This window comes from Trachemys scripta, chromosome 13 (assembly GCF_013100865.1).
Source record: "Trachemys scripta elegans isolate TJP31775 chromosome 13, CAS_Tse_1.0, whole genome shotgun sequence".
Lineage (NCBI taxonomy): Eukaryota > Metazoa > Chordata > Testudines > Emydidae > Trachemys > Trachemys scripta.
Window position 1 is genome coordinate 18,864,100 of NC_048310.1, and position 12,063 is coordinate 18,876,162.

General features: G+C 43.8%; 1 protein-coding gene across 1 annotated transcript; it reads left to right on the top strand.

Annotated features, from left to right (window-relative positions):
- The first annotated feature begins 890 nt into the window (after positions 1 to 890).
- On the top strand, positions 891 to 10,129 carry LOC117886683. The gene is made up of 2 exons (XM_034788698.1): positions 891 to 1,388; positions 6,324 to 10,129. Exons 1-2 carry the CDS (start codon positions 1,056 to 1,058, stop codon positions 7,833 to 7,835), a joined length of 1,845 nt encoding a protein of 614 aa, XP_034644589.1. The 5' UTR covers positions 891 to 1,055; the 3' UTR covers positions 7,836 to 10,129.
- Positions 10,130 to 12,063: the final 1,934 nt, after the last annotated feature.

Sequence of the window (12,063 nt, forward strand, 5' to 3'; positions counted from 1 at the left end):
GTGACCTTGCTCAGACATATCCACTGAGCTGGGGACAGGCCCAGTAGCTTCTTGCTATGGAATTTTGGATCTGGATATTTAGTCAGACCTATCAGGAGTGATGACACCGCTTCCCAATTGGTGTGACCCCTTAGATTAAAACAGCAAGTGTTGGGAATAAAAAGTAACCAGTGAAGGCAGGTTTCTAATGCAACAGCTGCTTTTGTGATATAAAGGATGAAAAATAAAATGAATAAATAAAGGTAACAGAGAACTTTACCCTTCCTGCTGCAAACTACTCAATATTTTGTGGGCTGCGCTAATGAAATTGTCCAGTCCACTTGCATCCCGCCCCAGCCATCCCATCCTGCACCAAATAAAGTCAACAGGAGTTTTGCCTGCGGCACTGGCTCAAAATGCTGCAGTCGCTGCTGCAAACTGTATTCCTCTGGACTATCTGCACTATTGTACAATACTGCAGTGTTCAGAAGGGGAAAAGTGCAACAACTTTACTGTTGCCAATTTTGGTTAGACATATTCCTGGAGGTTTCGTCACGTGTCAATCAGTCTTTAATAAAAAGAGTAATCTTTAATTCCTGGAGACTCCAGGACAATCCTGGAGGGTTGGCAACTGTAGCTTCAGGTATGTTATTGATTGGAGGTCTGAATGAACTATTATGAATAACGCAGACTATTCCTTGCGCTGTTTATTGTATCATTACATTCAGTTTGTTTTACCGGGCCCCTACATTTCCAGGAGTATCCCATTATTGTGAGTAATCACAGTGAGGAAGCTGTAGGCACAAATGGTGAACAGCCGGAAAGCAAGTTTCACTTTTGCTTTGGACTTGTGTTTTTACTTCCTGATTCCCCAAGAGCTGTCCTTGTAATTTGAGCCTTGACTGACACACAATGTGACCACTTAATTGTTAGCAGTGCCATCGAGAAGCCAATACCGGATTAGACAGAAGAGACTCAGCAAAGGTAAAGCAGGATAGCAACTTCCTCATTTACAATTCCATAACGTGCTTGAAATTTAAAGAGCAACATTTGCTAGTGTGGGACTCCTGCAAACTATGAAGGAGCTTAAAGCAGCAGCACCAGCCAAACAAGACATTTTAAGAGACTATGTTGCATTCTATGGCACGAAGTGGTCGGAAGGAAAACTTCTGATCTGCAACGAGACAACGATAAAAGCAAAAGCTAAACACTTCCTGGAGTCTGGTGCCTGCCCTGCTGAGAGATTTAGCAGGTTTAGCTTCTACAGCATTGCAGAGAATTGTTTAAAGATGAAAAAGCAACAAGGAGGCAATGTTTTCAAAAACCTCATACAAGCTTTCGAGTTCCTGGAGCTGCTCTGCATCAACCTGTTCCTCTCTCCTTGGAGAAAAGAAATAAAGTCGCTGAAGGTAGGATATGAGATGAAAACAGTGGCATAGCAACAGGATCAGAAAGCTATAAATCAAATCCTCAGGGTAGTGCTTTATTCCCAGTGTGCTGCACCTTTAATGAAATTAATGATTTACAGCTTGATCCCAAGTCCCCTGAAGTCAAGGGGAAAATTTCTATTGATTTCAGTGGGCTTTCAATCAGGTCCATTATGTGCAAGTGATAAAATTTTAAAAAGTGCCTAAGGATATGTCTACATTGCAATAAAACATCAGTGGCTGGCCGATGTCAGCTGACTTGGGCATGTGGGCTTGGGCTGTGCGGGGCTATAAAATTACAATTAGACCTTCAGGCTTGGGCTGGAGCCCAAGATCTGGGACCCTCCCTCCTTGGGGATGTCCCAGAGCCCGGATGTCTATGCTATAATTTTATAGCCCCATAGCCTGAGCCCCATGTGCCCAAGTCAGATGACATGGGCCAGCTGCTGGTGTTTTATTGCATGTAGACCTAGGTGACTTAGGGCCAGATTTTCAAAGGTAGTTAGTTGCCTAAAGATGCAGCTAGGTGCCTTGTCAGATTTTAAAAAGGACCTGAGCAGATTAGCCTTTTGGGAACCAGGTGCCTAACCGACACAGGTCCTTTTTAAAATTCACGTGGGTGCATAGCTGCATCTTTAGGTGACTAAATATCTTTGAAAATATGGTCCTTAGGAGCCCAAGACTTTCAATGAGACTTCAACAAAGTGCCTAAGTCACTTTTGAAAACAAGTTTTAAGTGCGTTTGAAAAACGTTGCTTACGTAGCCTGCCTTGCTAGAGGGGAGCAGCATGCTTTGCACTATACTGGTGAGCAAAAGCGATGTGCAGTCTGTTTATTCTCTTTTTTGTGAATGGACTGTGTGACGGGTTGGATCACAGAAACCCCCTTGGGAGCTGCCACCAGATGTGCAAAGACTACCCCTGCTCCTGTTTTCCCTGCCCGCTCAGGACTCCAGCACCCTGTCTTGCTGAGCCAGACACTCCCGTCTGGCTCCAACACAGATCCAGGGTCTGAATCACTTGTCCCAAAGCTGCAAGTTTCCTGAAAACAGCTTACAGAAGTGCGCTTGTCTTTAGCACTCGGATGCTCAATTCCCAATAGGGTCTAAACCCAAATAAATCCGTTTTACCCTGCATAAAGCTTATGCAGGGCAAACTCATAAATTGTTCGCCCTCTATAACACTGATAGAGAGATATGCACAGTTGTTTGCTCCCCCAGGTATTAATACATACTCTGAGTGAATTACTAAATAGAAAGTGATTTTATTAAATACAGACAGTAGGATTTAAGTGGTTCAAAGTAGTAACAGACAGAACAAAGTAAGTCACCAAGCAAAATAAAATAAAATGCGCAAACCTATGCCTAATCAAACTGAATACAGATAATTTCCTCACCAGTTCCAGAGTGCTCCCTTTTACAGGCTAATCTCCTTTTAGCCTGGGTCCAGCAATCACTCACACCCCCTGTAGTTACTGTCCTTTGTTTCCGTCTTCTTCAAGTTTCCTGGGGGGGGGGGGGGTGGAGAGGCTCCTTCTTTAGCCAGCTGAAGACAAACTGGAGGGGTCTCCCACAGGTTTAAATAGACTCTCTCTTGTGGGTGGAGACCCCCCTCCTCCCTCCTATGCAAAGTCCAGCTCCAAGATGGAGTTTTGGAGTCACCTGGGCAAGTCACATGCCCCTGCCTGACTCAGTCTTTACAGGCCGACGCCATTGTCCACATGGCATCTTGCATGTCTCCAGGAAGACTTCTCATGAGGATTGGAGCATTCCAAGATGCATTGTTCCCCAAGTGTCTCCTGATCAGGTACTTAACCTGGCGAATTCCTTCCTAAAGAAGCTGACCAAATGCCTCACAAAGCTTACTTAGAAACCAAGCAAGTATACAGCCCATATTCTTAACCTCGAGTAGAAAATGATATATATATGTACAAATAGGATGAATAGATATAGTAGACCATAACCTTTACGGAGATATGTTACATGGCACAGGCAGCACAAAACATATTCCAGCTATGTCATCCATACATTTATAAGCACCCCCTCCCCATAAAGCCTTATGGGGTACACTGTCACAGACTGTTTGTCCTTTGTACGTCAGCCACATTGCAGTAATGTTCTAACGTAGAAAGCATAAACATTAAAACAAGCTACATGAACATTACAGCTCTTCCTTGGCTACTTTTAATGCAAATTGGGTTCTCTACAGATCAGACAGAATGAAGCAATTTTACATAATGTCATCATTCTAAAAGTGTGGGTCCCAGAGCATGAGCTGTGAAATGCCATTTAAACCCTGCATGGCTGCCAGTTTGGATTCATTCTAATGCTCAAATAAATATCACACAAGACAAATCAGTGCACAGACTCAGAGGGACGTGGCATGGTGGGTGAGCCAGCCCCACTCCAGAGCTAGGAGGGGGCTGGAGGAAGGATGTGGAGGGGCATCAGCTCTGTGCAGGGCTTGAGCCACAGTTTTCAGCAGCTCTGTGCCCTATACAGATCTTGCTTACTCTGTTCCCTGCTCATTCCACCATACGGTGCAGACACTGGCCTGATCCATGGAAGGTGATGATATGGGCAGAGTCAAACAGTTCCCGAAGAAGTGGGAACTATCAACCACGGAATCCACAGAGATGGGCTGGCCTGACTTTGTTAAGCACGAAGCCTTTTAGCACGTTTTCGACTGTCACACCCTTGATTGTGGATTAACCCAGCCTATGGACTATGCCCCTCCCCCACAACCTGTTGCTCATCTGTCCATATTGTTCTCCAGGCAAATATATAACATAAACTATCAAAAGGCAGGGGATAAGGAAAAGCTAAACAAACGAAGAGGAAAATAAATGCCACCCTGAGGGAATGGAAACTTTTGATGAGGGAAAGAGAGTCTGAGGAATATGGAGCCTGGAACAGACTGACATAAAATGAATACAGAGAGTATCCTCTGCAAGACAGTTGCACAGGAGTTTGCTTGACCAGAGCGACTACTCCAGCTACATAATGCTATGATCTTTGAACAACCTTTCTAAATATTTGTCACAATTTTGAGTCACCACCTCAGCTCATTGGAGCTCTTTGTTATATCTTTAGACTAGGTTCAGGGGAAATGAGGGAAATGTAGTGTTCTACCAAGGAACCTCCAGAAACAGACGCACATATATTTATACGACTCATTTAAATGAACCCAACAATGGCATTATGATTTGTATCAACATAGCCCCTCACAGCCCCAGTCATGGACCAGGAGTCCATTGTGCCAGGCAGCATGCAAAGGCAGAACAAAAAAAAACAGCCCCTTCCCCAAGCAGTTTACAATGGGAGTATAAGGCAGGAAACAGGCAGATACAGGTAATGGAAGGGATTATCAATAATGTTTACATGTAAGGCTTTAAACCGAGATTTTCAAAAGTAACTACTGATTTTGGGCCCCACTTGGCACACTTAAAAGAGGCCTGATTTCCAGAAAGGGTTGAGCACCCGGTGATGCTTTCTCAGGGGACCCAGAACTGTAAGCCACTGGGATATCCCTCTGCCTCAGCAAGGGAGCTTTGCTGGAGTTTAACTGTGTCTCAGCTCCCTGCCACACCCGCCTGTCCACCTCACCAGTAAACACCTCAAGACTATGCCAGTCTTAACCTTGCCTTGCAGGTAACATTCAGTAACCCCCCTACAAGCTCCTCTGCAGTACCCTGTCCCTATCACTGCAGAGTCTCTGAAATTACCAAAGTTTGCTGCCTCCAAAGAGACAGTGCACACACCAGCTTGTTTGTTTTGCTGAGGACTCATGCTTTACTGTAACACAGCACTGAGATGACTTTATGGTAAAACCAAAAATAAGTTTATTACTAAAGAACAGATTTGAGTGATAGTAAGCAGAGACAATAGAAACTGAAAATGGGTACAGATAAACCATACATAAAATACACTTTCTGGTGTCTAAAATTTAACAGATTACAAGCCTGGTATGGGGCAATTTCTCACTCACAGTCAGTTCTCAGTGTCCTTAATCCACATGGCTGCAAAATACACCTTTCACAGATTCCAGAAGTGCTGGCCCTTTTGTCCCTTAAGTGATGTCTTTTTCCTCTTCCTTATAACTCAGAAAAATCTTTGAAACGTTTTTTTTTTTTAAAGTAACCCCATACAAAGTTCTTCCCTACTGCTTGTTCCGCAGGGTGCAGAGCATGTCCCTTTTTTGTCCTCTTGTTAATTAACTCTTTCTGGTGGGTTGATTACTTTGTTTACCTTAGATGCAAATATACTCATTGTCTCTAGCTTACCAAGTTAGACTCAGGCAGATGGGCAAATCCATATTCCTTTGTATAAGACAAGCCTGTTTTTCCACTCTACTCAGATGGTTTGGTCTGAACATATTTTAGGCCAGATCTACACTACAGACCTAAATTGGTATAAATGCGTCACTCAAGGTTGTGAAAAATCCACACCCCTGAGCAACACAGTTATACTAATCAACCACCCACACACCCCCATGTAGACAGCGCTGTGTCGATGGGAGAGTTTCAGTGTTCAAGGGGTTTCTATTTTTTAAGTTGAAAAAGACTTTGCTCTTGAATGGAACACAAGAAAAGGTGTTTGATAGTTTTATACTATCCTAGTCTGGCCACGAAGATCTTCTGCTGCTGCCACTGTCCTTTTCAATTAGTGAGGTAACAGGCCATATCCTCAGCTGGAGAAATTGGCGTAGCTCCACTGAAGTTATTGCACTTGAGCAAAGCAATCATTTTCAGGAGGCTGCCAATAATGCTGGTATAAAACCTCAAAATTCAAAACTCAGTGACACCAGTTTGGGGAAATAGTTGTTAAAAATTAAATAGTTATGAACTTGTTTAAAAAGCCCCTTCCCCTGCATGATTTCCCTCAATGCCCATCTTAATGTTTCTTTTTTTTTTTCACAGACGTTTACAGGTAATTTTGTCTACTGTGTTCAATCAGTGCTCCCAGAAAACGTAGTAAAAACAATACTGGAGAAAATAGGTTACATTGCAACAACAGCAACAGAGTATTCACTTGTCAGAAAGATAAATGAGGAGGAAACAAAAGAGACTGCATTTGAAATATTTCTTGCAAGAATCGAGTGTGAAACCATCCTTGAAATGATAAACGAAGTACAACACAGTGATTTGGGAGATATCCTACAGAAGAGAGCACAAAAGCATTGGTATCATGAAGAAAACAAGGAGAGAGAGAGTCAACCCTTCCAGAGAGAGGGCCCTGAAAATCTGGAAAACAAAGAAAATAATGAGATTTCTTCATGCCTTGGTGCTCAACAGAAGTCCTCAACAAAGAGTGAGAAATCCTTTGAAACTGCTGGAAATAGTAAGATCAAAGATGAATCCCATTTTAAACCTCCTGCTGATGTGCCTCAGTTAGCATCTACTCAATCCACTAGCAGGCTTCAAGTACACCAGAGGCAAGTGAGTGAGTCAGCACACTCTCCTGGCAAATGCTCAGATAGCGAAGACTTCTTGAACAAATACAGTGACATTGTCATAGGACAAAAGCCTATCTTCAGTGAGAATTCTTCTCAGAAAGTGTTTGAAGAGAAGCTAAGAGGCGATCAGCGTGAAGAATGTGTTTTGGTGATCTCAACACCGTTGACAGCAAACGAAGCTGGCCCCAAACCACTCTCACCAGGTGCAAGCGGCCCACAAGCCTTTGCAATATTTACTGACGCTATTCCTGAAAGCAGAAATGCCCTTGATAAATACAGAGCCCAAGAGGTCCCTGAAGAAACCATCGAAGCAAAAATCAGTGATGCCATGAATTGCATAGGCACCTCCACAAATCCTGCAGATCAACCCCAGGAGCTGAAGCCCCTGTCTCATGTCAATACAGTTGTTACAGAATGTAATTTAACCAGAGAAGACAAAATCTGTGAAATGTCTTTATCTTTTAGCAAACTAAAAATCCAGGAAGCCAGTGATGAAGGGCTTATGTATCCAGTAGAGGAAACTGCACAACCTGAGTGTATAACGAATGTAAATACAAGTGATAAAGACATCAGAGAATGGAATCACTCCAAGATGAAATATATATATCCAGCTAGGATTCAGACAACAAATAAAGCACCTTTCAGTGTTGGTCAGTCTTCCTCAAACCTACTTGGTAACGCCACTGGGGGCCCCGAGTGTCCTACCACTGGCTCGGATAATAAGAGACTATTAACAGATACGCCTGGTACACATGCAACTTCAGAGGGTTTCAGACACATCAGAGAGCCACCTAATCTCACTTACATCCCTCCCAGAAGTATTTATGTTCCACCTTCAGGCCCTAGCGCCACCACTGTGAATTGTAGGAAGAGCCACTTACAGCCTGAAGGAGGTTCGCTTGAGTCCTCTTCATCTACAGAAGTGAATGAAATTAACCAAGAGGACTATGTAATTATCAGCAAGGATGGTGAATAAGGAATGCCAGGCCCATATGAGTCGGAAAATGCCCTTCACCATTGGTCTACAACATACATGTATTTCCAGGCTGGTCTTGGTCCTCTCTTGAGCAAAGATTCGTCATACCAAAGCACGTGCTGCTTTTGGGTAGTGAAGAAAGGGTCCATTAGTCTGCTCTAACTATTTGTCTTCAGTGATCACACTGATACTCAGGTGCTCAGACCTGAATGGTCACCTGTTTTTAATTTGTGTGTATTAAAAATAAGGATAAATTCACAAATGTATTTGATATGATATATAAGTTAGACACCAGGGCCTGCTGTATTTGGCTTCTGACAGGTTTTTCAAATACATATACTGCCACTTTTTCTCTTTCTCTCTCTAACAAGTAATTCTTGCAGCAAGGCAGCAAATTTACCTCAAAGAATGAAATAAAGTCTAAAATGTTATGCAATGGGAAAAATAGATAAATGATTCCAAATGAAGGTTCACTGTTTATAGCCTCTCCCATGCCTCATTCAAGTTAAATTTGAAGCTCATCTCCAGTTGCGCATAACATTTCAGTGAAGTTAGCTTTTGAGCTAATATTCCTTTTGCTTGTACTCAGTCCTAAGATTGATTTAGAAAGTTTGGTAAAATTCTGTTTGGACGTTCGGGAAAAAAAAAAACGGAGGTAAAACACACTCTGCCAAGACATTTTCAGATGTATTTTTGCGTTAGAATAATCCTGTGGGTCTTCTAAATATACTTGATTCTGTACAATTATAGGTTTTGATACTTCCCTCTGTTTGCTACCACCAAATAATACCAAAAGAAAAAAATGTTTTGTCTTAAGCCCCAGTTCTGAAATTTGACTCTCTCAAACAAACCCTTATGTCTGTACAAAATCCTGTTGAACTCAATGGTGCTTAGTGCAGGAAAAGGGATGGCTGGCTTGGGGCCTTAATGAGGACTAGTGCCTTTAACCAATATGACAAAAATTGTTTATTAAATGAAGTTATAACCTTTTGAAAACTACATGCTTTTCTTGCACTATACATTGTTTTCTACTAACTTTTTAGCAATATAATGAAGTTCCATACTCCAGATATACTCTCATGTACATATACACCAAGATTTTCAAAAATACATGCTAAAGTTAAAACCAAAGGTAAGCTCCTAAATAAGTAGCCTGAGTGCTGACCAGCAACTGACTTCAATGGGAGTTGGTTTTGGTCACTTATTCGGGAGCCCTCTGTTGTCAAACTTAAGCATTTAAAAATCATGATTCAGGCCCAAACGAATAATGGAATTTTTGTGTGTATATATTTCAGTTTCTTGCCTTGTCTTCTGGGTTTTGATTCTTTAGGGTTCACATTTTCATTTTTTTCTCCATGAGGGCTAGAAACACACTTTAACCCCCCACCCCCACCCCCAAAGGACAAGACAGAAAGTTGAGATTCTTACTTAACCACATGACTTCAGGGGCTGCGGATTTAAGAAAAACACCAACTATTGGGAATATTGCAACAAAATAACAAGAATTGGCAACTCTGTGAGACTAACTTTCAGTTCCTTATATGGAAAATCTTGGCTATTAAGTGTAAATACAAACATGTGCCTGAAGCAGTATGCAAATATTACATTTATTTGTATTGTTGTTCATTTAGATAACATGCAATATCAGATAAGAGCATGTGTAACAGTACATTTGACTGCTGAAAGTATCTTTTTTCCAAAATAGTGCTTAGTATAAAGCAGAATAAAAAAAGTGTATTCTAATGCTAAGCTCAATATATTTTTCAGAAATCTTAAGCAATCTCCTTAGTAAAAGGTATTATAACTTAGATATTTCCAATACCAATTCTTTCCTAGAGTTGCTTATTTGTATATAGAGAAATAGTTGCTGATCATTTCTTCAAGTTCTTTATAATGTCACCATCTGGATTGTAAAACGGTAGTTCTGTGCCAAGAGAAAAAGAAAAACAGGATTCTTACGGGGTGAAAGAAAGAGTGGGGCTATCAGGAAAGCTGAAGAACTCACACAGGGAAAGCTCTGTACTTTGAAAAAGTCACTGGAGAATCCCTGCAATGAAGCTCTTAGAAGTCTTAACAGTAGCGGGTGTAAAACCCTGACTCCATTGAAGTCAATGGCAGGATTGCACCTAAGGTTTGAGGGAAGTTTACGTTACACACACGAGCAGATATTCCTGTGTGCATATATGTCTTCCAAGTCCACATTCATGTTCTTGCTAAACTTTGTTTCGTTTATTGTGTTTTTATAAGATGCAATTCCCCCCTCACCCCCCATTGGGGATTATTAAAGTTCCTCTTCTGTTTTAAGCTTTGTGTCTAGCAAAAGTTATTAGGGGAGCTCTGACTGGGAAGTTGCAAAAGCCGTCCCCACCACACATGAGAATATGTACTGTAGACACATATGGTACATCTCTACGGCAGCTGGGAGTAGGCTTCAGCCTGGATAGACAGACTCACGCTAGCAGGGCTTGAGTGGCCATGTGGATATTGTGGCATGGCCTGGAGCTTGGGCTCTTAAACCTTCGGGGGTTGCAACATCCACAAAGATTTTTTTAGCATGCTACTTTGGGCCCTGCTAGCAGAAGTCTGTCTACCTGAGTTGGGAGGCTGGGTCTTGGGTGCGGTGTAGAGATACCTAGAGAGGTGTAGAGATAATGCTGCTGGGAGAGAGTGGGCCAGGTTGGCTGAGGGAGATGACTGTGATAAAGACAATAGAAAAAGTTACCTGTTCCGTAACTGGCGTTCTTCGAGATGTGTTGCTCAGGTGTATTCCACTATAGGTGTGCGTGCTCGCCACATGCACCGGTGCTGGAAGTTTTTCCCTTAGCAGTATCTGTAGAGGGGGAGCACCGCTGCGACCCCTGGAGTGGTGCCGACATATCGTGCCATAAAGGGGGCTGCCTGCTCCCCCCACCCTCAGTTCCTTCTTGCCAGACAACTCCGACGGAGGGGAAGGAGGGCGGGACGTGGAATACACCTGAACGACACATCTCAAAGAACACCAGTTACGGAACAGGTAACTGTCCTTTCTTCTTCGAGTGATTGCTCATGTGTATTTCACTATAGGTGACTCCAAGCTATCCCTGATGGAGGCGGGTAGGAGTTTAAAGAAAAAGATTTATGGGTTACCCGGGCGGAGCACCGCCCTACCAAACCCGGCGTCATCCCTTGTTTGGGAGATGATCGCATAGTGTGATGAAAAAGTGTGGACAGAGGACCACGTAGCAGCCCTACAGATGTCCTGGATAGGGGCATGAGCCACACAGGCCGCAGACGAGGCCTGGGCTCTTGTCGAATGCGCCTTCACTATAAGAGGCGGGGGAACCCCTGCCAGGTCGTAACAGGTGTAAATGCACGAGGTGATCCATCAGGAGATCTGTTGGGTGGACACCGGGCGTCCCCTCAGGCACTTGGCCGAGCAATAAAAAGCTGGGGGGACTTCCTAAATGACCTGGTTCTGTCCAGGTAAAAGGCCAGCGCTCTGCACATGTCTAACATTCCTCATTGGAGGAATGGGGCTTAGGACAGAGGACCGGAAGGAAAATATCCTGATCCATGTGGAAAGCCAAGACTACCTTCGGCAAAAAGGAGGGGTGAGGGCGGAGCTGAACCTTGTCCTTATGAAAGACCATATACGGCGGTTCAGAGGTCAGGGCCCTGAGCTCGAAGACCCGGTGGGCTGAGGTGATTGCCACTAAGAACGCCACCTTCCACGACAGGTGGGACTACAAACAAGTGGCTAAGGGCTCGAAAGGTGGCCCTGTGAGGCGGGAAAGTACTAGGTTCAGGTCCCAGAGCGGGACCGGGGGTCTGGCGTAAGAGAATGCCTGATCTAACCCTTTCAGAAACCGGGCCGTCATGTGATGCAAGAATATAGACAGGCCCTGCACCGGGGGATGGAAAGCCGAAATGGCCGCCAGGTGCACTCTGATGGAGGCAGGCGCCAGCCCTTGGGTCCGAAGGGACAGGAGGTAATCAAGGACAAGCTGGATAGATGCGGAGGAGGGAGAGAAACCTCTATCCCTCACCCACATAGAGAACCTATACCACTTAGCCAGGTAGGTTCAACGAGTGGAGGGTTTCCTACTCTCCAGCAGGACCCTTCTCACATCCTCAGAACACCTCCCCTCCTCCTCATTTAACCACGAAGCAGCCACGCTGTCAGGTGGAGTGCGGCTAGGTTGGGATGGAGGAGATGACCTTCCTCCTGGGAGAGGAGGTCTGGGCGTAG

Coding starts and splice junctions, on each gene's coding strand:
- LOC117886683 (XM_034788698.1), top strand. CDS start 1,056: ATGAAGGAGCTTAAAGCAGCAGCACCAGCCAAACAAGACATTTTAAGA. Junction 1,389..6,323: donor AAGAAATAAAGTCGCTGAAG/GTAGGATATGAG, acceptor TTTTTTTCACAG/ACGTTTACAGGTAATTTTGT.